The 22,600-nt window shown below is 32.8% G+C and overlaps 3 protein-coding genes across 7 annotated transcripts in view; 1 reads left to right on the top strand and 2 right to left on the bottom strand.

Moving 5' to 3' along the window:
• Positions 1-380: 380 nt before the first annotated feature.
• Positions 381-6,330, bottom strand: LOC149739524 (protein O-mannosyl-transferase 1-like). Of its 3 annotated transcripts, XM_089872606.1 has the most exons (14): positions 5,761-6,328; positions 5,634-5,685; positions 5,148-5,302; positions 4,592-4,738; positions 3,922-4,157; positions 3,535-3,675; positions 3,034-3,121; positions 2,768-2,889; positions 2,423-2,557; positions 2,029-2,160; positions 1,777-1,953; positions 1,277-1,520; positions 1,044-1,212; positions 381-778 (listed from the first exon to the last, which is right to left on the bottom strand). In XM_089872606.1, the coding sequence occupies exons 3-14, from the start codon at positions 5,197-5,199 to the stop codon at positions 625-627; spliced, it is 1,797 nt and encodes a 598-aa protein (XP_089728732.1). In that variant the 5' UTR covers positions 5,200-5,302; positions 5,634-5,685; positions 5,761-6,328; the 3' UTR covers positions 381-624. The 3 variants fall into 3 exon arrangements, with proteins under 3 accessions (XP_089728732.1, XP_089728730.1, XP_089728731.1); XM_089872604.1 differs by having other exon boundaries at positions 5,634-6,328; XM_089872605.1 differs by lacking the exon at positions 2,423-2,557 and having other exon boundaries at positions 5,634-6,330.
• Positions 6,331-9,821: 3,491 nt separating this feature from the next.
• LOC149739523 (inactive peptidyl-prolyl cis-trans isomerase FKBP6-like) lies at positions 9,822-14,817 on the top strand. The gene is made up of 11 exons (XM_089872620.1): positions 9,822-9,974; positions 10,344-10,472; positions 10,897-10,971; positions 11,030-11,130; positions 11,680-11,777; positions 11,835-11,895; positions 12,176-12,252; positions 13,465-13,635; positions 13,697-13,777; positions 13,839-14,081; positions 14,291-14,817. The coding sequence occupies exons 1-11, from the start codon at positions 9,911-9,913 to the stop codon at positions 14,421-14,423; spliced, it is 1,233 nt and encodes a 410-aa protein (XP_089728746.1). The 5' UTR covers positions 9,822-9,910; the 3' UTR covers positions 14,424-14,817.
• Positions 14,796-22,600, bottom strand: part of LOC149739522 (uncharacterized) — a 45,627-nt gene continuing 37,822 nt past the window's right edge. For all 3 annotated transcript variants that reach the window (XM_089872581.1, XM_089872583.1, XM_089872582.1), the window contains 15 exons: positions 22,398-22,499; positions 21,684-21,858; positions 21,268-21,368; positions 20,812-21,030; positions 20,240-20,470; positions 19,669-19,903; positions 19,298-19,422; positions 18,862-19,048; positions 18,301-18,448; positions 17,938-18,129; positions 17,335-17,546; positions 17,098-17,273; positions 16,908-17,045; positions 16,497-16,653; positions 14,796-15,253 (listed from right to left, as the gene is read on the bottom strand). In XM_089872581.1, coding sequence (XP_089728707.1) covers positions 14,997-15,253; positions 16,497-16,653; positions 16,908-17,045; positions 17,098-17,273; positions 17,335-17,546; positions 17,938-18,129; positions 18,301-18,448; positions 18,862-19,048; positions 19,298-19,422; positions 19,669-19,903; positions 20,240-20,470; positions 20,812-21,030; positions 21,268-21,368; positions 21,684-21,858; positions 22,398-22,499 — 2,655 coding nt within the window. In that variant the 3' untranslated portion in view covers positions 14,796-14,996. The remainder of the gene's footprint in view (positions 15,254-16,496; positions 16,654-16,907; positions 17,046-17,097; positions 17,274-17,334; positions 17,547-17,937; positions 18,130-18,300; positions 18,449-18,861; positions 19,049-19,297; positions 19,423-19,668; positions 19,904-20,239; positions 20,471-20,811; positions 21,031-21,267; positions 21,369-21,683; positions 21,859-22,397; positions 22,500-22,600) is intronic.

Below are 22,600 nucleotides of genomic sequence, written 5' to 3'. Positions count from 1 at the left end.
TTAGCTGGTCTCATATAAACAACCTGTTTTAATAATAATGTCCAAAAGCTGGTGTATGGTAGCGGGCAAACTCCGGCCTAAATATCAAGTCTCAGGATATGACACTATACAACTTTAAACCATACAAGAAAATTGGCATGCCACCCTTTGAAATCAAATGATCAGCCACCAAGTTACATATTAATCCTCTAGAACACCTCTGTTTTCCTTGAGTTGCCCCATTATTGTGCTACTTAAAAATAAGTTACTAACTACAGAATGATGCCTACTATCTATGTTGTATGACCCTCCGGTAAATATGATTAAATATTTAACTTTGTTTCAATTTGTACACCATGTTTAATAAAAACAAAAACTTCAATTAACAACATTACAATGTGTAATAAACTTTCGTTTTATTAGATTTAATCAGTTGTGCAAAACCAAAAAAAATATTTGACATTTTTAGAAAAAAAGAAAAGTACAAAATTTTAGTACTATATCCCTTAGAATATTTTAGTGATATCCCTTAGAAGAATATTGTGTATGCAAACATTTTTCTAGATGTATTATATTACAAACACATAAAAACAAAACAAGTACATCAATAATACTTAACCAAAAGTTTATTTTCTAAACTTAACATTAAACAGCAAGAAACTCCCAAGAACTCCACCAAGAAAGATTGTTAAGAGATTCCGAAGTAAGTGGGAAACCAAAAGTTATAGAACGTAAACTCCAATAACATTTGATCACCGCTGTCGTGTAAAGGCAAGCGATGATGTAAGCAAACCAACCGCTGAAATATTTAAGTTTATAAAGTTTTGTTGCAGTATGTTTTAACCTATCAATAAAGCAGACAGAATATTAAGTATGTGTAAACAGTGGCGCAGTCAGGGGGGTTTTGGGGGTCGTGACCCACTCCTTTTTTTTTTATTAAAACCATATGTAACTTTGTGAGTAAATTAAACATGAGTTATGCTGTTTCTAAAATGCCGTTCCATTTTTTTTGAGTTTCAATCTCATGATATTTAACTTAAAAAAGAATATTTGGAAAGAGTTACCAGTGTACATGAAGAACATCAAATGCAACACCTTGAAGAACATAAGTAAAAACAACTGCTGGTACATATTCATATATAAAACTTGCTTCTTCAACATATAACACAAGTAGATGCATCACCCACGCAGATAACAAAAATAAACTTTGGAATAAAATCTTTTCCCAGTAATCTGAAACATGGTTATCTTGGTTAAGACAAGCTATTAAAACAAGCTATTAAATAACAAAACTCACCTTCGGTAGTATAATGAATTCTTCTTCTTCGTAGAACACAATTCAAGAAACAAAATATTAAAACAAACAAAATAGAGACAACTCCCCCCACCCAACCAACAACGTTCCCCACAAAGTGTATTTGTGCGTTGATATTTGCATTGTACCAATATGCTATGTTTGATTGAGCTAATGGCCAACCCACAAGCTCTGAACTGAAAGTATGAGCTACAGTCGAATCAGAATTTACTTGCAGTGATTTTCTCTGTAACAAATTTGTTAGAATAATATGCTTTAATTATATTTGCATAAGAAACACCAAAAATTACTATGTGTTTTATTCTAATGGACCATATTTGTTTTTCATAGAAATAATGGGGAATATTTAAAAAAAAAATCCTATACAAATTATCCAAAGGTAATATGTTCCTAAATAAAGTTAAAAGTCACATTTTTATTGGCATATATACACAGTCATGTAAAATGTAAAATCTAATTACACATTAAAAGGTTGTACTAACATGAAACTCCATAATTTTTTGCCATAAACCAAAAGTTTTGCTCCTTGTTTCGCCCCTGAAGTTGTGAAGAACTTCTGAGTTCCATTTTGTTGAACACGCAGTGTTTTGTAACGATGCTTCTTCACAAGCAACTTCACTTTCCTTGTTAACACCATTTGGCAAATATTTTTCTGTTGACTAAATTTTATTGTTTATTAAGTAAGCCTACGGATCAAAGTACAAAATTTCAAGTTGTAGATTTGAATAACTTACCTTCAGAAATGTTTGAGTCTTCACATGTAAAAATCGAACTTTTGATATTTCATTAATCCAAGGTCCATTCTCATCTAATATAACTTGCCATTCATATTCAAAAAGCTGAGTATTATTCACACAACTTGTTACCTTGAAACAGTAATAAAGATTTTGTTAATAATTGTCTTTCACAGTAATATGTAACAGTAAAATCACAATCTTTTGCTTTACATATGCAGGAATGTCATTTTTGATAAATCATTGGTAACAATTGGGTTGGGTCAATTTTCTCTTAACAGATACTGTCTCCGAAAGGCATCGCTTTCACAAAGCTTTGAGTCCTTGGTTAACTGGTTCAACCACTATGCTAGAGCAACAGACAAACATTTAAAAACTTTTTAAATAGGACTACTTGTTGTTTGTTAATAGACACAGGTGCAGCAACATTATGAGTTGTTAAATAATGTTTTGACTTCTCGTGTTGCAAATATACAATATCTTTGTCTTTCACTGTTGTTTCAATGTTCCAATTAACTGGGTGTATAATCTGAAATTAACAAGAATGTAACATGCATACTAACTTAATAACCAAGTATTACTTGATATGAAGCAAATTAAAGTCAAACTAATGACAGACCAAAGGGATATTTTACCACTAACACTTGTGGTAATGATGCAATATAGCAATAAGACTTGAGTACTTAACCAAACACGGATGTAAGAGTTATTTAGAAGAGACAGCTATTATATTCTCCACCTGCCAAATAGATTGTTCATCTTTAAAAGTGTTGCACATTATATTTAGTTCCCCAAAGTTAGATACATTATTGTTGTGTGAAGTAGAATGTAATGGAAACACTGATCTTAAGTAGCATGGAACTAAAACAGAAAATAATGTTGGGATAAATACAACAACTACTACACATCATGTCCTATTATATATAAAGTGGTATCTAACAGAAATTTACCAAGCATACAACTAATATGAAAGATATAAAGAAAACATGCCAGCAAGTTACTTACCATATAAGGAAGTCTCATCTGTTGTATGAAGATAAGTGAAAGAACCAAACGTTACGTTTGTTTCATGAATATTTCCCAACAGTGATGACTAAATAGATGATTATAGATAATAAGTCTTTGGGCAAGACACTTAATTACAGTAATTACTTTAACCCAGTGGTCACTAATAGGTTGTCCAAATTATTAGCCATAAATTAAAATAAGAAAATAAATATTCACCCACAAAGTAGGTAAGCTGGCATGAGGTGTATGGAACTAAAAAAATTGTGTAAAAGTTTAAAATTTTTAACTCAAACTTAGCGAAAGTGCTTTAAGTATCACACTGACACACACTCATGTTTGTGAATAAACACAAAGATATAAGCACTTGGTGTTGTTGGATTTATCCACAATGGGTCAACAAAGCAATTCTAATATAAATATAACTATGAGGCAGAATGAAGTATCCACAAATTGTCGGACTACTGTTTAAACACACAAAAAAATTAAAAATTAATTTACCTGAAATGAAGATGAAAGAATGTTATCATGGGGGCCACTAGATGGTAGTAGAGAAACATGGGTCGCGATTGTAAAAATATAAACAAGAATGGGAATGACTGAAGTTGAAATACACAAGACACCCCAAATCACACATTTTTCCTAAAACAATTTATTTTTCCATTTAAAATTCAAGCAACTGATATTATTGAAGCTATGCATAAAATAAAGCCACATTTAGTTTCTTTGGTTTCTAAAACATAAGCTTTACCTAAAAGTAAGCATTACTTTATAATTTGCACTCAATCCATATTAGCAATGCATTGTAAGAAACTTTCCATTTCATGAAAAGTGCCAGTACCACTGACTATATTAACATATTTAGCGGTCAGAGTGTTAACAACTTACCAGTGATGTATTGGTATCAGCAAAATATAAAGTGGAACGTTTTAATGCGAGAAAACTGACCATAAACCACACATAGTATAACGATGTGTTGGTGGATATGACTGCTCCAATGCACAAGAAGGATAAAGCAAATCCAAATAAACTATTTCGATTTGCAAAACATAATGCAATGAGGAGCAAACATTGTTGAAAAGAATCTGACGTTAAGATTCGACATTGTACGACTAATCCATTGTCTGTTATAAAATGAGAAAAAAATATTTACGGAAATTTTGTAAATTCAAAACAAAGTTTGTATTCTTTTATCTGAAACAACCTTGCTACTTCTACTGTGTTATAAATCAAACTTCATTTTTTATTGATAAAAATCATAACAAGGGCAGTTTTTTTGTTATTTAAGTACAGTATATGTGTCAAATTTGCTAATTTTTAGTAGTACGGTATATGTTTTAAAAGTTGTCTTTTTTTATTTCAAATTTAAAATTATAACAAAATTTTTGACAAAAATTATCAAAAGTGTCAAAATAAAATTGCAATTCCAAAATTGTAATTTGCTCATTAAAACTATAAAATGTTTATTCAAAATAAATAATTGCAATAAACAACTGCAGCACAAATATTCAGGTCTGTATTACATAAGTTTTAACAATGCGATGCATGCGTTACTTACCAAAGGTAACTAATAAAGCAGAAACAGTTGCGGCAAAGTGTGAAAACCCACATGATACTACAAAGTAATATGTGGCTGGGATTGTTGCCACACCTAGTATTGCTGGAAACATTCGAACAAATGAAATCGGAAAGTCCTTTGGGAATTCTACAACAGCATGGCAACTTTTATATTTAAGTTTTGCTAAAATGTTGGTTATAATAAAAATAATAACAGGTAAATAAATCTGCTTTTTAATAAAATGGAGAATTTGTTTATTGCTTAAAAATACCTGGTATTATACTTTAGGTCTTATTAGTTAGGTTTTTACAGACAAATCAAGCCATGTTCTACAGTACAAAATGGACTGGTGTTGTTTTGCACATTTTTTCATATTAAATGTTATTAAATTATGGCAGTAGGCAGTAATATTTCATAACATAAATTTAGGCAAAACCTAATGCGAACAAATGATTAAATATGATTCCACACGCAAAAAGGCAAACTTTTTAATCTCCAAATAATTCCATATGAAGTACTATACAACTGAATATTCAAGCCTATTTATATTTCAAACCATTTCCAATGTGGCTCCATATAACGCTGTTGGTCATATGTTCTTCAAACATCAATGAACAAGCAAGGATTTTGAACAAAGGTGGATGTTTGTCCACAAAAAACTGATGGTTCTTATAGAGTGAACACGCAGAACCATAATACACTTCATCAAACCTTTAAAATCAAACTTGTAAAATAAGGTTTATGTTTTGCTTACATTAGGCTATTTAAAAAAAATAAAGCATGACTGTTTATTAGGAACCGTACACAGCAGAATAGGCTGGTGGAAAGTGTTAGAAGTTAGTGGCTAGGAGTTGATTGCTGGGGTTTAGTGGTTTATTGGTTATAGGGGTTAGTAGTTAGGGGTTAGTAGTTGGGGGTTAGTGGTTAGCAAATAAGTTTGAGTAAGGGTTCTTTACTAGCACCATGAACTATTATATAGTTATAAAATTTCCACCCAACCGGGGTAGAAATATAAAGTAACCATAAATAATAAACTACTTACACAACTCCATTTGGATGTCCAAGATTTAAGCAGCGAATAAAACCACCGCTTGCTATTAAGATAAACAAACCAAAATATTTATAAGTGTGTGGCATTGCGGTAAGAATTACAGCAATATGAATGTTACCTATAATATAATATAGCGAGGAAAAGCAATCGACACAGATTTAAATATTTATCTCTCGTCAGAGGGAAACCACCGTTTTAGTCTTCTGTTTCGTCATAGAAAATAGACATTTACCGTTCGCCCCACAGAAATAAAAAAGAGTAGAACGCGCAACTTTCCAAAACCGTGATATATTATTTTTTCTATTCACGTGACCGCCAACTCCGTCCCCATTTCGCTTGGTCTCCATTGTAAAAGATGGGCGCATAGTAGTTTTAGAGGTTTTTGTTGTTTATTTAAAAACTACACCAACTATTCAAGTTATTAGGCCAGTTTAGTTATTTGGTAGGTTAACGCTTACAGTTTACCACTTGTTTAAAAAATTTAATTATTTAATAATTTTAATTAAAAACCTTAAAAAAAAACAGTTGTTAGAAATATATTTACATTAGAAAATAGTTGTTTTACCCTATGACTTCAAATTAAGTCAAAACACGAAGAAAAACTACATAAAACGCCCTGGCTTCCAGTGACTACTATAGTGAACGGGAACGAATCGTGAAAATGAGAGAGTGTATCACCTCTCTCCTTTGGCGACATTAGAGATGCGCGTTCTATTCTTTTTTATTTCTGTGGTTCGCCCACAGAATAATATGGCGTACACATGGCGCCCTCTATAATAGAGAACGCCATGGGCGTACATGTTTTGATTCACGTTTTGTAAACCACTAACACATAATACAAATGTTTTATTCGACTCTGTTAATAACTACTATATACTATTTCAGTTCAATTGTTCATGCTGCTCATAACAAAAGTTTAAAATTGCCAAAAGAATTGCCAACATGGTACTATATATTTGCCGGTATCGTGATATATTTGTTCTGATGTCGTGATATGTTTGTTCCGACCGTTGAATCATAGATACCTAAACTTAGATACCCAAACCCAAACTTAGGTATCTATGGTTGAATCACGATAATAAAAACAAGAAAATAAATCTCCAATGGATGGGCACGTATAATTTAAACATTAAGATAGATGATATCAGTCAAAGAAACACCGAGTGTTTTTATGCTGCTATTGTGGTCGAGCAAATACCCTGACTAACAAGTGTTTAGACAATTATTTTTTTTGCAAGCGTAAAATAGCTTATATTTAATTTGTCAAACATCATTAGAAAGAATATAAAATAACCCATTGGGTTTAAACGAACTTGTTATTAGGTTTTGTTTTCCATTTCCTTTTGTGGGGAGGTGTAAAATAGCTTTTATTTATATTTTAACACAATTTTTGCGGAATAATATAAAATTAACCTTATTAAATGACTAAAATGTCACAAATTACCCTCTTCTAAATTTTGTTTTGACTTATTTCAAGCCCTAAACAAATTACCGATGTGTTTTAGACTTTCCAACCTTTAAATTTGTTTCTAAGTCTAAGCTTTCCCTTAATTTACTTTTTACGTAACATTCTATTGGCTCTAGGAGATTTTTTTATTGGGATGTCGCAAAATAAACAATAGGTGTACACTGAATCTGGATTCTCCAGTGCTCTCACAAAATAGATTGAGTCAAATTGATTTCTTTAAATTCAATTAAGTCGAGAGTGTATTTGTATATATTTAATTAAAAGAAATAGTCCGGGTCTATTTTGTAAAAAATACATTTGTTTTGTGTTTTCTAGGGATGTATAATTTTACTATGGTATCTTTATGTATCGCATTAATTAACACTTTTACTACAACGCATGAATTTACGTGTTTTACAAACCGACTTCCAGGTAACATGTTATAATGTCGCAACCCCTACATTTTCATTTAATATTTCACCATGAAACTCATTTGCGTATAACAAACAGTAAAACATGTTATTGTATGATAACAATGTATTGAATAAATTAACAGGTACAACCCCATTATTGAATGGTAATACCCAACAATTCTAATATTGCACAAAACAGAACGGCGATTTAAGATCGGGATTCACACTTTAACAAAATCTGGGGTAATGTGATTTAAATGCATTTACAATCACAGCTTGAAACATAAATAAACTTCCTTAAATAGTATGATTAGAATATGGTTTTGGTCTGATGTTTCTATAGGCTGGACACTTAACAGAAGGTTAAAAAAGGTGGTGACCCGTAAAACTTGGGCCAAAACACATTATCTCACAATTGTTTTGAAAATTGGGGTGACAAGGCACCTCCGGAACCTCTAACTTGACGCCTATTAATAGTGATACATAAACATGATGAGGTATTATACTACCATAGTTTACTATTGTCTGGGAAATAACTAACACATGTTCGATTTCTTGTTGCTATACATAAAAAATCATCTCTTCAACTTCTATGCTTTCCTTGAATTTGCTTTGCACAATAGATTATATAAAGAACACAATATGACTTATAATGTACAAGGGCAAGTTAAATGTTAGTGCATGTCAGTCTTCGCGTAAACTATGTTAACAAATTAAGTACATTCTGATCGTGTTTTAAACAATTAAATATGGTCTATGGTAGTCACGAGAATACGGTTTTATAATTCTTTGAATGTTCTTTGTTTGCTGCCAGATGGGACGAGAAAATAGAATGAATCACATCTTCCCGCTCCCCCCTCTACTATAATACAGTATGAGAAAGAACGCTTTTAGTAAAATTGCTTAAAACAAAATACAAAAGATAGACTAATGTAGTAGGAAGCGTAACTCCGCTAACTTTTGTGGACTTTCCTTAGTGTAAATTCTATTGACTATTCTTATTCTATTGACTATTATTATTAAAACCTACCAAATGAAGCAGCCAGTATAGTGAGGCCTCACATAACATTAATAGGAGCGTGTTTGTCCATCGCTTATTTGGATTAGCGGGTAAGATGCTGTAGTTTATAGATGCCATTGCTTTTGAAAACTGCTGTACATAGATGTAGGCTACACGGTAGTTTGTTACAAGAAATAATACATTTTTTAATAATGAATTTTAACTTTGCACAAACGCATACATGATTTACAACTAAAAAAAACATAGTATTATAATAAGCGTATATTTACAAAAGCTATAAGAAGCTGGCAAATGTATTCATTCGCTCGCTTGTTCATGCACTGTAGAAAATCATAATCGAAATCAGCTTTTTTAAAAAGATTATCAAACTTGGGTATGCATTACAAAGAAAATACATATGAACATTTTAAGATAGACACGGTAATATATTAAAACTTTGATACATTTATCACCCAGTTTACTGTTATGAGCATTTGATCCCATCCCGTATCTTGATCGGTTCGTTTCAACGTAACAAGCACGCTGTACCTTTGTATGTCGACGATGGTAACATTGAATCTATGCGGGAAACTTTGATCGCTTGGTGTCGCTGTGGCGCTTGCTTTAATTGGTGTACCCGACAAACATGTGTTGTACATTACGTTCCAGTACGCCACTTGTTTATTTGAGGCGAGTTTTATTTCAGTTTGTCCAGAAACCATTCTAACTGTGTTGTTGTTATGAATATTAAAAATTGTTGAATAATATTCACAATATATTACTGTGGGGTACGATGGGATACCGTTAGCACCTAAAAAGGCCCATTTTACCCCACTCTACTATTATGTCTTAAATGTATGCATGGAATATATAATCCAAAAATAGTTTATTTTGGTTTACAATTGATGTGATTTTAGGCAAAACAACTGTTATTTTTTTTTTGAATATGGATACTACTGCGCCATGCTTTTGAATTATAAAATGAACCTTGGGATAGTTTTAAAAATACCAAGAATTTCGTAGACTTGGTTTGCTGAGAATCCACATTTTTCGTCGGCTGCACAAGCTGTAGAATTACCGTGTTTCTTGTATATTGACTTTGCATCAGCAGAGCTGACACACCAACCACCATTCTAAATAAATTACTTAGGTTTTGAATTGCAAACTAGGATCTAATGATTAGATTGTAATTATTTCACATTAGATTGTAATGAACCAGTGATTTGACCGTTTTGGGTATATAGAGAAAGTATTACCATAACTAAGAAGACTATATACCTGTATGCCGAATTAATATTATCTGCTAATATTACCTAATTACTGCGTGATTATAGTGTATCCAAATTCCAGAAAACAAATGTTTTTCAGCAACGAAAAAGTTAATTAGTGTAAGCTTACAAGTCAACACATGCAGGAGTTGAGCAAACCGTATTTTCCCTTATTCTTTACCAATCATTTAATCTTCATACATCGTAAGTCTTCATGAGTTATAATGCACGTATAAATATATTTTATCTACTGTTCCACAGTCAACAGTGACGACTAAACCGCGTTGTTACTTTCAGTTTGCTTTTATCGAGCTCAATCGACTAGTAAAATAATATTTAATACCATGCTAATTATTAGGTAAATACGTGCTTACTCATTGAAGCTCAGTTCTCTTGTTTATTTTTGTGGCTGTTACCAAACATTACAAATTGGCGCCATTTATTCATGCGCTTAAACATGAAGCATGCGTGCCTTGCGTGGTATTCTTGTTGAAAAACAATGATAAAAATATTATTGTTTTTTTTCTTGAAAATGGTGTATTTTGTTTTAAACATGTTAATTCATTTTTAAAGGTGAATTACATAAGTACCACAAGATGAATCAAGCAGAGAAAAGTTTGTACATTCCTGGTAGCCTTGGTCCGACCATAATGTTGAAGGAAGGACTGGATTTGGAATCTCTAAAGAAAACAAATGCCACAGGTTAAATATGTATAGCAGTGTAGCTCTATGAAACAATGAAGTTTTATGACAATATATATTGTAACAAGTCTGCATCTTGCCTTGCCAAATTGGGGTTTAAATCCAGTATTCTGTGGTTCTTACAATTTCACTGCTTTTACCTTAATCATATTGTTAAATTACTTAATTTTATACTTGTGTCAATGTGAACTGCTGTTGCTGCTTACATCACAACAATGGTTTCTTTAAGTATAGTTGTAGCTTAAAAAAATCACCTACAAAGTAACATACATGGTAACTTGTAAGTTGGCACGAGGTGTATGAAACAGAATACTCGTGTTATATTGACTGTCGTTTTCCTACCCTGCGAGGATACAGCAATTTACATTTAATCATACATTCATTTAGCTTTTGGCAATACAAATAATATTTCTTATTGTTACAGCAAATATTGAGTTCACAACAGAAGAAACAGACTATGATGATGAAACTGACTTGAAAGCAGATGAAAATTATTTTGGTTTGTTGGGTGCTGCCGACTGTTTATAATTATTTAATATTGCCTTGTTTTATCACAGGGAGTTCAAACAACTTTTCTTACATGCTCGACAATGATTCAGATGATGATGAAACAAATGCAGATTTAACTTGGTTTCAAAGACTTAACTCTAAAATGAATGTAAGTAATGTGTTAATTGTACAACCTACAAAGTTTGGGAGCTAAAACCAGTTTGGAGCTCAAATTCTCCATTGTAGAAGATTACAGCAGATATAATCTCCTTATTCTTCTGTGTTGAGGTAGCAAAAGTTTCTGCAAAATAAAAGCCTTTACTTTATATTAAAGTTACTAAAGTTAAATAAATTACTGTGAATATGTTCCACTAGCAAAGTTTATACATTGCTAAAGTCACATACCTTAACATACTTCAGTTTATAAAACTATTTGCCAATCATAAATAAAAATGTGTACATTTGAATATTGGATTTTGTCCAGTTTTGAAGTAACTCTAAATAATAAGTTGAACATATTTACAAATAATTGTTGTGCTTCTGTACAAGCGGGCTAAACAGAAAACTATTTTTCAATAATTAATTAATATTTGTGGATAAGTGGTACCACTGCCATTAACTGCCAACTTGAAATATATCTAATTAAGGACCAGAAACAAAGTTTTACTAATTTTTATTGCAAATTTAGCCCAAGCACATTAACTTCACTTCTTTTAAGAATATAACAGAAGATGGTGGTGTGAAGAAAATGATAAGAAAGGAAGGTGTTGGTTCTGTTGTTCCATCTGGCTCAAAAGTTCGTATTCATTATAACGGGTATGTTGATTCAATAAAAGGAAATGTGAGCTGAATGAACTTCATAATAACCGACAGGTACATGGAGGACCTCGATGAACCTTTTGATTCAAGTCGAATTCGTAATCAACCTCTCCAGGTAAAACTTTTATTCAAAGAAGGTTGTGTGTAATTTGAAGCATACTAGGTTTTGAAACTTCATGTTTCCATATTGTGTGCGCAGTTTTCAATTTGTTGTCCAACTTCATAGTTGTACAGAGAAAAATTATCACCTACAAAGTTAAGATATAGTGTGAAAGCGGGCGCGAGGTGGAAAAATACGGCATTTGTGCTGTAACAACTAACCATGTAGTTTTAGATAACTCTCTGTGATCAAAATGTTTAAAATTCTTTAGCTGCAACAGTTTGTTTGTATTTAGATAACTCTTGAACAAGGACAAGTAATTCATGGGTTGGACATTGGGATTTCAACTATGAGGAAGTTTGAAATAGCCAGGTGGTATCTTATTAAACAATCTTATAGATATATGGTATACCGGTTTGAAATACGCTGGGTATAGACTATGTTTGGCAGGGTTGACAAACTTATATTTATTGGTGAAGTGGGGTTGGGGGAATAAATTTATTGTTATCAGTTCCAAGTTGTAAAGAGTAATATATATTTATATAATATATATATGCCATTTTTTTTAGCAAAAACATATCCCTTTAATCCCTTGATTAAGGCGCTTTAGCATAATAAGAAATGACCTTGTAAAATAAAAAAGTAGTCATTGTAACTGCCTTTTTAATCCAAAAAAGCAATAAGCGTTTAATATAATTTATAAGTTCAATGCTGATCAGTGATCATAGGCCCTGTTTCGTATGGTGCAGACGAGGCCGGCCTACTCTGGATATTATGCGGACGGTGCAGCGCCTGCTGCGTATAGCTGCATTTTATTAATAAAACCCTATTAAAATTATAAAAAGATAATTGCATATAATCAAACAACTATATATTCCAACGGACTCGGTTGTTATCCCATCGATTGCCGTAACAATTATCATTTTCCGTAATGTTTTCCTCAAAACCACGCATAATGCTTTGTTACGACATTGAGGCGATTCACACATTGATTATTCAGGTCATAATGGCACTTGATGCGTTGATTGTTGACGTCATAATACCGTTTGGCACGTTCGTTATCAGCAATCCAGCAGAAAGCAAACTAAAATAGTCTACGTTTGCGATGTAAACTGTTTATTAATACTTTAGGTAGAGGTGAACCTATTCATTACTTTTATAGTTAAAACAGCTTGCTATGCGTACATGGTTAGCGCCTTTGCAAATACAAGTTCCCATGGTTATACAACGACCGTATTGAAACAAACTAACACATGCATCGGTCTGTATTAAACACAATAAAGCATTGTCCTTGGATTTAATTAACCACTTTAACAGCCATCTGCAGACGTAGGTGCCTGCTACATATTTTAGAACAAATTTAAAAAAGCTGCTCATAAAAGTAAAAAAAAAACTGGGGTATTTTCCTAATTTCTGTAAAACAAATGACGTCATAATAAACGTGCCCTCCTGCAATTTAAAAAATCGCGCCTATGATGCTGATGTTTGGCTATTTTATTAAAAAGTCCATGGCATCTTCAAATCCAATATCTTTTTCGTCAGTTTAGTTACAAGGCATAATTTTATTGTCTTTGGGCTCTGCAGGTTCCTAATAGAATCAACATATGCGTACGGTAACATGGGATGTCCACCACGAATACCAGGGCATGCACTTGTGTGTTTTGAGGTTGAACTGTTAGGTTACTCGGACCCATCTGCTCTTGATGATTACGAAGGTTTAACAGATGAAGAAAAGAGAGATCTTCCATTTAAGCGGTTTGTAGTACTTTGTACGCTATATGAAATATATTGCAACATTCTTACAAAGTATTTTCAGAATCATTGAGGTTTCCAAAGCTTTAAAGGCGGAAGGAAATGAACTTTATCTTTGTGAGGATTTTAGAAAAGCAATACGCAAGTTGGTGTAGTTTTTACTGTTTTATAATCCTACCTTACATGTAATATTTCTTCTGCTTTAGATATTTCAAAGCAATCAACACTTTAGAATCAGCAACTTTAAAAAATGAGAGCCAGGAAAGAGAGGTTATCCACATGTGCATTAAGTCATATAACAATATTGGACTTTGTTATTTGAAAACGGGAAGTTTTGGCAAAGCTTTGTCTTCTGCGCGTAGGGTGTTATCATGGCAAAATGATAACAGCAAAGCCTTATACATATGCGGTAAAGCATTACGTCATCTTGGTGAATTCAGCAAATCAAGGTATTTACTTTTAAAAAAAGAACTAACGTCTGATACTTTATACAAACACTTAATGGGGGATGTTAAATTTAAATTTTGTGTTTATAAATTGGCTGCTATGCTCACAGTCACAAATTAGGTTAAAAATATCCTTGGTATTTAAAAAGATAAAATGCAAGATTTTTATTTAATGAAAATACTTTCATTATAATGTTAACTTCTGTCAACAGAAAATATTTTACACGAGCGCTTTCTGTTTCTCCAAAATCAAAAGATGTTGTAAAAGAGGTCAAACTTTTGGATGAAATGGAAATGAAATTTCAATTGGTAGAAAAGCAAATGTGCAAAAACATGTTTGGTTGATGATCTTTTACTTTAAATATCTTAAAACTTTGTTTCAACTTTCTTTCATTTTCTTGTTACACTTTTTATTTTTTATAAGAACAACTATGTTTGTGATGAAAAACACAAAATTGTTTTGTTGTTGTTTTTGTAACTAAGTTATGCGGGTTTCGTTTATGTTAAATGTGAATTTTTTTCTGTCACAAACAGAACAAAAAAATTCAGTGTAAGTGTAATTTGTTGTTGCTGTTACGGGTTAATTATGGAAACTTTAACTTAAATATTTCTTGTAACTTTTTCAGCTCTTGTGAACAGATCTTTGAAAATATTTGCTAATTTTGACAATCAAAGTTGAGTTGCATGTTTACAAGATCAAAAAAACACCCTACCAAATAAAATTCGACTAGTTGTGTAATCATTTTGTACAAGACACGTTACTGTAATGAGTATATAATATAAATATATACCAACATAACGACCAAAAATATACAAATAAAAAAATTTACAAAAAGAATTGAAAGTAGCTAAATGCTGACTTGATGTATAAAAGTAAAGAATAGCAATCTGATTGTTAAAAATACTGCATGGTGATTATCAGACTTGAGGGATTGTGTGTCCACCATTGAAAGCTGGTACTTCAGAAGATGCAATGTTAGAAGGACAGTCAAGTGGATTTATACAATGGCCATCATATTCCACTTTTCCTGCTGGGCACTGACACCCAGATACACACGGCATAAAACATTGATCTTCTATAACACCAGGTGGTAGATTTTTGTTGGCACATGTTCGTTTACATGGAGATCCACATTCATCAAACACATAACCTCTTTCTTCAGGGCATCCTATAGCTGTTGATCAAAATCATTAAATCTCATGTTCACTTAACCAATGATTTGTGAATATGTTAGAGCTAAAGTTTTAGGAAGGATTTTAATTTTCCATCCTTTTTTAATATTTGTGTATGAACATGATATTAGTTATTTAATTAAACAAAAATTTCAAATAGTAGGGGAGACCGGGGATACTTTGGACGCGGGAATAGTTCGTACCATGTACATGACGTCACAATAGAGTATTGTGATATCACTTTTAACAAATCTTAATGTTTCCATTACAAAGCAACATAGTGTTTGGGGGCATGCGTAGTTCAACCGATTAGTTATAACAAACAAAGTAAGTTTAACAAAAATATCAACTTTTTAAGTTTTTGGTTGTAAGGGTATAGTTCGGTCGCTGAGAGTCGAAAGTAATTCTTTTGCGGTGGAAATCGTAGTTTAGAATCAACACTTCAATAACAAACGTAGATTTTGAGCAGGGGGTAAACAGGCGGCTATGTTTTTGCCGTATTTTATGTCGCCACGTGTCTAAGGAAACGTCGGACAACATATCCCGGATTGGTAAGTTTATCATATTGAATGCTCACAATAGTTTTAGATCATAAAATTTAGTAAGAACGTAAAAAAAACGACAGGAGAGTATGCTTAAAGCGACCAAATGAAAGAAACTGTTTTTTTCAATTATTGAAGATGGATACGTACGGACAGGGGCTATTAAGCAGTACAATTTCTCATCAACCTTTTCTGCTTTAATAAGCGCTAAAGTACCAGCTTAGCCTAGTCGGCATTGTATATTACATGATTCGTTATTATTTTGTTTGTCTTTTTTACCAGCGGTGTTGAATAAAACCAAAAAACGTATGCTGTCCGAGGTGACCTCGGTCATGTCCGAGGTTATCCCGGTACCGGGGCAACATCAGACACTTGAGAGCCTTAGGAATTTGACCTCTTTCAGGCATTTCTAGTTTGCTTTGGCAAGCGACTCTTCTACCATTTTTCGGCAAAGGATTACCCTTTACAACAAACTAACATTTAAATTCATTAGACGTACATAAAAAAAATACTAGCAATTTTCAAAAAAACGTCTGAACCATCTCCGGACTGCCCTACAATGTAAAAATTATAAATAATGAATGTGGCCTGAAAACGACAGTCCTTATAACACAGGTTTAACACCTCGTGCCAGCTTACAAGTTACCATGTATGCTACTTTGTGGATGATTATAATGCAATGTATAATAATATGGGAACCTACCACACAAATGGCGTGAGCGCCATGACATCACAACACCTGATCTTCTGCATTCGGCTGCATATGCTTCAAGTACATCACATACACAATATTGATCATTACTACCACAAGCACAAACATCATGCACACACGAACTGAAGTACATGGCTGGATTCACAACCTATCAGAAATAACTTTATTGGTCTCTTTAATAACAGTAGCAAAGATTTAAAAATGTTTTAAAAGTAAAAAGAAGATACAGAAATAAAAAACAGTTAAAACACGCTTATAGTTAAACACATATTTACAGAGGAAAATAAGCTTTTTTCACATGGCTGGATTCAAAAGATGTTTTGTTGTATCATTAAAACATCAACATAAATTTAAAAAAAATTAATCTTGTGTCTTCAGGTTAGTTCTTGTTTATAAGTTTACCTGGTGACATTCTGCGAACACATCAGAGTTGATAACCTTACAAGCATCGTTTGCTCGTTTTCTTTTACTGTAAGATATCACATCACAAGGATTGTATTCCGCAGCATCAGGACACGCTTGCATATTTCTTCCCAATACCTGTCAACATGGAATAACTTAGTTTTGTGATGATTTTTTGTCATGACAGTACCTTCCAATTGTTGCCAAAAGCCACATCACTTCTACTTATCCTTGAATTACGTAATCTTAAATCATCTTGTGGGATGTTGTTAAAGTTTCCACACAAACCACAAAGTTTCTTTTTGTAATTACTCGGAACATCAACCTCCAGGTGTCGCTGCAGAGCATTCCATGAAAGTCGAACTCCTAATAAGTAAAATTTGGTTGAATAATTTGTTTTACTTTTTATTACTGCAACACAGTCTACCTAAGTGAGTATTTATAAGCAAGTTGTTGCCTGATTTATCAATAAACACGTGATGTTGAATCAAAAATGGCAGATGAGGCACTCTTGTTCCATTGAGTATCACATTGTAGTTGTTATCTAGTATAAGTTTGTGTTTTGCAACGGTCAGGAAGACACGATTGGTCCAAGAAACTCGAGAATCTGAACCAATGTTGTTGTTTTCAACTTCAATTCTGTTTAAAATATGCAGACACTTTAATGCAATACTTACTGAATTAAGTTTCATCTAGTTAAAAAAAATTAAAAATGAATTGATTAGCAGAAAAAATGGTTAAAGTTGTGTTAAAGGATGGCAAGTTGTGAAATGTTTGATCAATGATAATACTGTACTAAAACTATAAAAACTCTGATTTAACTGGAAATATGAGATTATGTTTATTTTACTGTATTTCACATAAAGCTGCTTTAACGAATGAACGGACAATTAATGTCCAGTTAAACATCATATAAATGATCAAAAATATTAAACATCATATCATTCTTGAAAATATAACAGCCTATCCTGCATACCAAACACACAATAAATAAAAAGCAACTTTTAATTTATAGGGTTGCAATATTCACCTGAAATCAGCTCTACTGCAATCAGCTGTTAAAAGATATCTACAAGTTCCCTGGAAATGAATCATCCTTCCATCAAATGTCCTGTAGTGAGGATCACCAAACGCTACACAGTTTGCAGGTTGAGGAATACAACGTGGACAACATTCACCAGGTATTACTGATGAAACTTCATCAGAATCACACATCAGCATTCTGTAATTTAATTACATGCAGCTTCATTTTTGCTTCATCTGTTACTTTTATAAACATGTTCACACTTAATTGAAGTTGGTTTTTTAAACAGACATAAATATGTTATTACCATATTTATACATTTATATAGCATATCATCTTGGCAAAAAAATATTCCGCAAATCAGTTTACCTGCATCGTTGAGTCACACAGTCGACCCTACCAGCAAAACATCGACATGAAGTACATTTATCAACGAGCCATCGATGCTGTGGCGCCACCGTGTGACCATCATAAACACAACCCTCCATGGGGTCAACACATTGATCACAACAATCACCTAAAAATATTTTTACCCTTATCCTTCGTTTCATGGTAAATATTTTTAATTTGTTTTGCATAAGAACAATACAATACTTTTTACAGTATTTAACGAAACAGAACTTTTACTGGAACAGTGTAGAATAAAGCCAAATCGTGCCAGCAATTAGCATGTGTTTTTTTTGGACCAGACACATGACACTAACTAATAAAGGAGACTTGTCAACTTGCAATAATATATACGTATTTTACTCTGTATGAGTGTGGTTCTAGATAACCTGATATTTAGACCAGATTTGGCTCATTACCCAAACACCCTTGCTCTCACACTTCGCAAAACATCATTAGAGGACTACACTCGTGCACCAAGCTGAGCCACGCGCCGGACAGAAACAATGTACGAGTAACTTAAACTCATTCTATCTTCCCCACCTGTTTGTTTATATACCAGCATTCCACGAGGACAGTTGACTTGTGGACATTGTTCATCCACACAAACAATTGAACCCTGGTTACATTCACATGACCTACATTCATCTACCCTCCATGATAAACCTGAAGCAATCTCGCGATTTTCTGCTTCAAGATGACAACTGTCACACACAGGACAACAACTCCCCTGTAACAAACGTTACTTAAATCAAAGAAACGATAAACTCGACAAACATTTACTTCTTTTTCATATGACCAAAAATTAAAAAAAGTTATAAATAATCAATGCCTTTTGTTTATTCCCTTGCATCACAGGGCAACAACTAGGTTTTCCAGTTCATATCGCATGTCCGCATAAAAAATAAAAATATTATATCATATTTTAATGATACAATGTTTTGATATACATTCATTAAAATAAACACAATACCAATACCTTTGGTGTATATTGATCAGCATGAGCACAGCTGAGTGGAGAGCATGAAACAGGTGAACACAACCATGTATTATTATTACATTCACATGTCATACACATGTTGTCAAATGGTGTTATTATCTGACCTAAAATTTAAAAACATGTTTACACTAAGAAGAAAATAGCATATGTTGTAACAAAATCAAAAGTTTTTTTATATTGTTTTTCCTGTGTCCTACGAGAACCGAAAGTTTTGTAAAGTTAAAATAAATTTTTAAAACAAACTTCTTGAACAAATTTTAACAGAGCATGTAGCTTTGAATTTGAATCTTTATTGAGAAAGATCTGAATAAAAAAAGAAAATTTTAACAAATCTACCAGTTAAAAGTCACCTCTGTTTGATAATACACAGTTCCCATAATTGCAATGTCCATGGTTTGAACATGTTGGGCAACAAGTTCCTGGTTGAGGTTGTTGAATGCATGAGCGTGGACAGTCAGCCAATGAAGGACACACCACACGCTGACATGTATACGAGGGAGTTGTGTTTGATAAAAGGTGAGAACATTCACATATCTCACAAGGATCCATGGGATTTATTTCAAATGTGCTTCCAACTTCGTGTGCCTGTAACAATTTTTCACATATTACGTTAAATACGTGGCTAACCAATTGATTTGCATGCGAAGAAAGAAGAGACTACAATGACTAATACACCCATAGTGCCTAAAGTGCTTGGAAAAACTGGTTATTAACAAATGCAGAAAACATGACCAGGGCGATTCTATTGATCTATTTAACTTGTATATACGTGTGTCTTATCAACAAGTTCAGTTCATGTGCCGACATTCAAATATCTTATTCATGTTGCCTTCATCATAAAAAAAATGATGACAAAATGTCGTATAGTAGGATGGGAGAAGATGGGACATCTTTTCATTCTATTTTCTCGTTTTTACTCACCTGATTATTAAAGGTACATCCTGAACAAACAGGACAACATTGACCAGGAATAGTAACTGATGAGTGACAGCCATCAATGCAGGTGACATGGTTACAAGTTACCACCCCATTATGACAAGTGCATTGTAAACATGAATCACTAGGTGAATACCAAACCTCATCTTCAATAAATAAATGTCCAAGTGCTGAGCAACTTGCACAATATGGACAACAATTATCATCTTGATGTACCTGGAATATTTATTTCGATTTTAGGAACAACAACCATAAATATTTACCATGCATGAGAAAATTGACTTCACATCAGTTAAAAGCAATAAATTTTAAAAAAATGACAGCTCAATGTCAAATAACTAATGCAAAGTATTTCTAATCAACATTATTTGGGTAGTATACATGAAGGAAATTATTTACTAATTTGTAACAATCAGCCTCTAAAAAACAAAGCAATAAGCAAATCTTTCCCAATGATTGCAATATAAACATTGACGGATTTGAATTTTCAGTTTTACTTTATTATAAAAAAGAAATGGATAAATTCAAAGCAAATTGTAATTTTTTTTATGTCCAACCTGATATTCCAAGGCACAGCTTAATGGCCTGCAAGCTTTTGTTACACAATGTACGTTTCCATCCGTACAAACGCATTCCTGACATGAGTTCGGTTGAAATCTTTCTCTGTTACTCCATGTTTGGTTTTGATAAAAGCAGTCATTACAAGTTCCACAACAACGTTGAAGACTTGGAACACTGTGTGTGCATTCTGTGGCACAAGTTGGGGATGTGCATTGCTAGAAAACATGAAACATAAATTTAAATTTCCTATAAATACTAAACAAATACTTAGAAAGAATGAGAATAAACGGCAAAATGGCAAAATGGCAATCATTTAACATGCTATAAAATATATAAAAAATATAGTACCCATCAAACAGTAAACTCAGTTTGGGTTGCAAATAATTACAATTTAATATGCAATAAAATAAAGAGACATAAACAGACAATACTTAACAAGTATATAAACTTACCACAGCCCCCAAATTATCACACAAACATTCCCCGCATCCACCATCACTTCTATGCAGCCATCGTGATCCGACATCGTGCAAACGATTGTGGAACACACAAACTGTATATTGAGATTTTAATCATTTACTAATTAAGATTTTGTTTCACATTAGTTTAATACTGAAAATATAATACAAGTAAGTATGCGCGCTGGTTCTGTAATCAGAAGACGCCAAGTTCGAAACTGCTGCTACTATTGTGGGTGTTTGAATTACATAAGCAAAAAAATACATCAAACAATTACTTAAAAATGTTTACTTTACTTGTTTTAGACTTAAGATGTTTAAACCAATTACCAATGGTGTGTAATAACCAATAAAACAACATGTTATTTTTAAAAGTTTTAATGCAAAAATGTACAAAGTTGACAACATACCATTGGTAAGTGCTTCTGGACATTCTGGGCAACATTTATCATCAGGTGTTTGTGGGTCGGAACATTCAACAACTGGACACCTTATGTCTCTACAAAGCACACTACCACGATAACATGAGCATTGCTTGCATTGATTTGTTGGTGTGAAGAATTCTCCTTCGTTTCGCAAAACACCCTGAACAATGTAATAAGGGGATAATTTTGAATATGTGTTACCGATTATGTAATGAAATAATTAATGTTAGTAAAAAAAAAAAACAGTGACCAAAACGCTATTTTTACCAAAAGTCAAATTAGTAGTTAACATCGAGTTAATTTTTAAAAATCTGTCGGATATTGTAACCGAACATTTCTCTCATGGTTATTATTCTGCAGCGATATTTCTCCCTAAGACTAATTTCCACTGGCTATTCCTCCAACTGTTTCCCCTAGGTTAGAGATGAAATTGCTGATGGAAAATGGTTGTGGCTGTGGGGGAACAGAGCGGGGCGGAAATACCGGAGGAATAATTACAAACAGTTTAGCTTAGAACCATCAGATTTACGTCTACTCCACAATATATATAACTGGTCTACAATCCAAGAGGAGAGTGAATAACAAATATAAGAGAATCAACAGAAAAAGGACAATTGTTAGTACATTTTATGAATAAAGGGCGTGGGAAAGATTGTAAAATATATATGAATGTTTTATTTAAATTAGTTGAGATGTTACCTGGTAAAGACAACCAGAGCAATCAGGGCAGCATTCACTTTGTGCACGTGGGTGCGTGCATGATCTATCGCATCCAAACTTTAAACAACGTACTGTTCCAAACTGTAAACATATAAAGTTATGTTTTTACAGTTCATTTAAAAATGTTTTCAACCAGTTAAAACAACCACATAATATCAAAGGCAAACACAATTTAATTTCAT

Source organism: Ciona robusta, chromosome 2 (genome assembly GCF_009617815.1).
Source record: "Ciona robusta chromosome 2, ASM961781v2".
In the NCBI taxonomy this organism is placed as follows: domain Eukaryota; kingdom Metazoa; phylum Chordata; class Ascidiacea; order Phlebobranchia; family Cionidae; genus Ciona; species Ciona robusta.
Note: the sequence above shows the minus strand (reverse complement) of the source record. Positions and strands in the feature narration are given on the sequence as shown.